At 45.3% G+C, this 2,152-nt stretch overlaps 1 protein-coding gene across 2 annotated transcripts in view; it reads right to left on the reverse strand.

Annotated features, from left to right (window-relative positions):
• MAGOHB (mago homolog B, exon junction complex subunit) overlaps positions 1-1,952 on the reverse strand; it is an 8,342-nt gene extending 6,390 nt beyond the window's left edge. Inside the window, exon 1 of one of the 2 annotated variants that reach the window (XM_017892025.1) lies at positions 1,775-1,952. In XM_017892025.1, coding sequence (XP_017747514.1) covers positions 1,775-1,868 — 94 coding nt within the window. In that variant the 5' untranslated portion in view covers positions 1,869-1,952. Of the gene's footprint in view, positions 1-1,131; positions 1,359-1,774 lie in introns of those variants that run through there. The other variant, XM_017892026.1, reaches the window with a different exon arrangement.
• Between the last annotated feature and the right edge of the window lie 200 nt (positions 1,953-2,152).

Raw genomic sequence — 2,152 nt, forward strand, 5'->3', positions numbered from 1 at the left:
AGAAGGAAGGAAGGAAGGAAGGAAGGAAGGAAGGAAGGAAGGAAGGAAGGAAGGAAGGAAGGAAAGAAAGAGAAAGAAAGAAAGAGAAAGAAAGAAAGAAGGAAAGAAAGAAAGAAAGAGAAAGAAAAAGAAAGAGAGAGAAAGAAATGCAAGTCTTCGGGAGACTCAATATTACCAATAGAAGAAGTATGTGGAACAGTGCAGTGGCAGATACATTGATTAGAACCACTGTTCTAGCATAAAACTTCCCTGATAATATTCAGGTGCTTAATTTATGTGACCTGCTAAAAGTGATAGATACAAGCTTGATGGTGTCCACAGGCAGAGGAACTGAAAATAATACTACATAAAGAATAGATGAATTCAGGTAAATTTAGCTGAATTTATGGGGAGAGTAAGGTTGAATACAGTGATTAAGGTTTCTAAATAATTGCAGGGCTGGCACGGTGGCTCATGAGTGTAATCCCAGGACTTCGGGCGGCTGAGGCTGGTGAATCTCTTGACCTCAGGGGTTTGAGGACAGCCTGGGCAACATGCGGAAACCCATCTCTACAACAACAGAGCTGGGCGAGGTGGCACGGGCCTGTATTTCCAGCACCTTGGGAGGCTGATTTCCAGCACCTTGGGAGGCTGAGGTGAGGGATCACTTGCGCTTGGGAGGCGGAGGTTGCAGTGAGCTGAGATCTTGCCACTGCACTCAGATCTGGGTGACAGAGTGAGACTCTGTTTCAAAGTCATAATTGCAGGACTGTAGTTCACGTGAGTTCGGCTTGAAATGCTTGATACTCTTCTCCTTTCCTAATATACGTTCCTCCTCTAATTTTTTATTCTTGCTCTCACAGAACATTGTCTAAAGCCTGCTTATAGGACTTAATATACCTACTGCTTTATAGTTAAATGTCTGTGTCCCCACCAAGACAAATCTCTTTGAGTTAAATTTGTCTTACTCATTAGTGTACCTTCCAATTTTGTATTTGCTTGTTGCCCAGCAAAAAACGTGCATTTAAAAAAAACCAAAACATATATATCCAAATGAACTTTCTTGTTGCAGGTAGGCAAGACCAATGTAACATGTTCTAATAGCGCTGTCAGAAAACAAATTGTTGCACGCTACTTGGGTAGCAGTTTCACCTTGTCCTCTGCTCTCACTGCTCTGGAAGTCTGTTTTTTTCTCTCAAAGGCCAAGTCTCTCACTTCGAGGCTCATCTCAAGAGTGTCTTCCTCTAGGAAGATTTTCCTGACTCCCTCCTGTGGAACTTTACCTCTCCCCTCTTTTTTGGTAGTCTTCATGCGTCCTATGGTGAACAATTATACGTAAACACCTAAAACATATTATTATTCTCATTTGTTAACACGTCGGGCTCCTCCCCTTCAAAGAACACACACAGCCTGAATGAAAAAAAGGTACTGGTCACCACAAGATTTTATTCATCCATTGAACCACCCGCTGATGGGGGTGTTTTCAAAAAAGTGCTAGCATTTTTAATCAGGGCGACAATCTACAGAGTCCCTTCTGGTGCACTGTTACAGAATTCTGATTACTGTAGTTTCGACCTTTCAGTTTGTGACAGGATTAGCTTTAATTTACTGCAATTAGTTCTCTTTCATTTATAAAACCAACTTAGGCCTCCTCTAAAACTCCTATTTCCTTCGGGGGAAGCAGTGGCCTCCGCCCCCTGTACCTTCCACACCACCCGGCCTCCCCTCGCCTCCTCCACGGCCTCTCGGTCTCGCTCCCCTTTCCCAGCACCGCGTGCCGTGGGCCTCTTCTCACCGTCCGGCCGAAATTCGAACTCCAGAAACTCGTGCCCAAACTTGCCCTTGTGCCCTACGTAGTAGCGCAGGTAGAAATCGCTAGCCATAGCCATTTTTGTCCCCGGGAGGCCCGCCGAAAACCCAGCCAACGTGTCTCCCGGCGCCTGGTAGTCACGTCATCGCGCGGAATAAGCGCGTCACCACAGGCGCTTCTCTTCCTCCTGCCGTGCAGCCCTGGACTAAAGCGTGAAAGCTGAGTCTCGCGTGAGAGGCCCGTTGGTGCTGAAGGGAGGGTCGCATGCCGTGACTTTCTCTTTACTAGGATTGGAGGCACATTATTTTCAAAATAAAGATTATATTATATTAGCAAATATTAGAAATGTGAGCATATGATAGT

This window comes from Rhinopithecus bieti, unplaced genomic scaffold, assembly GCF_001698545.2.
Source record: "Rhinopithecus bieti isolate Rb0 unplaced genomic scaffold, ASM169854v2 scaffold_22452, whole genome shotgun sequence".
NCBI lineage: Eukaryota > Metazoa > Chordata > Mammalia > Primates > Cercopithecidae > Rhinopithecus > Rhinopithecus bieti.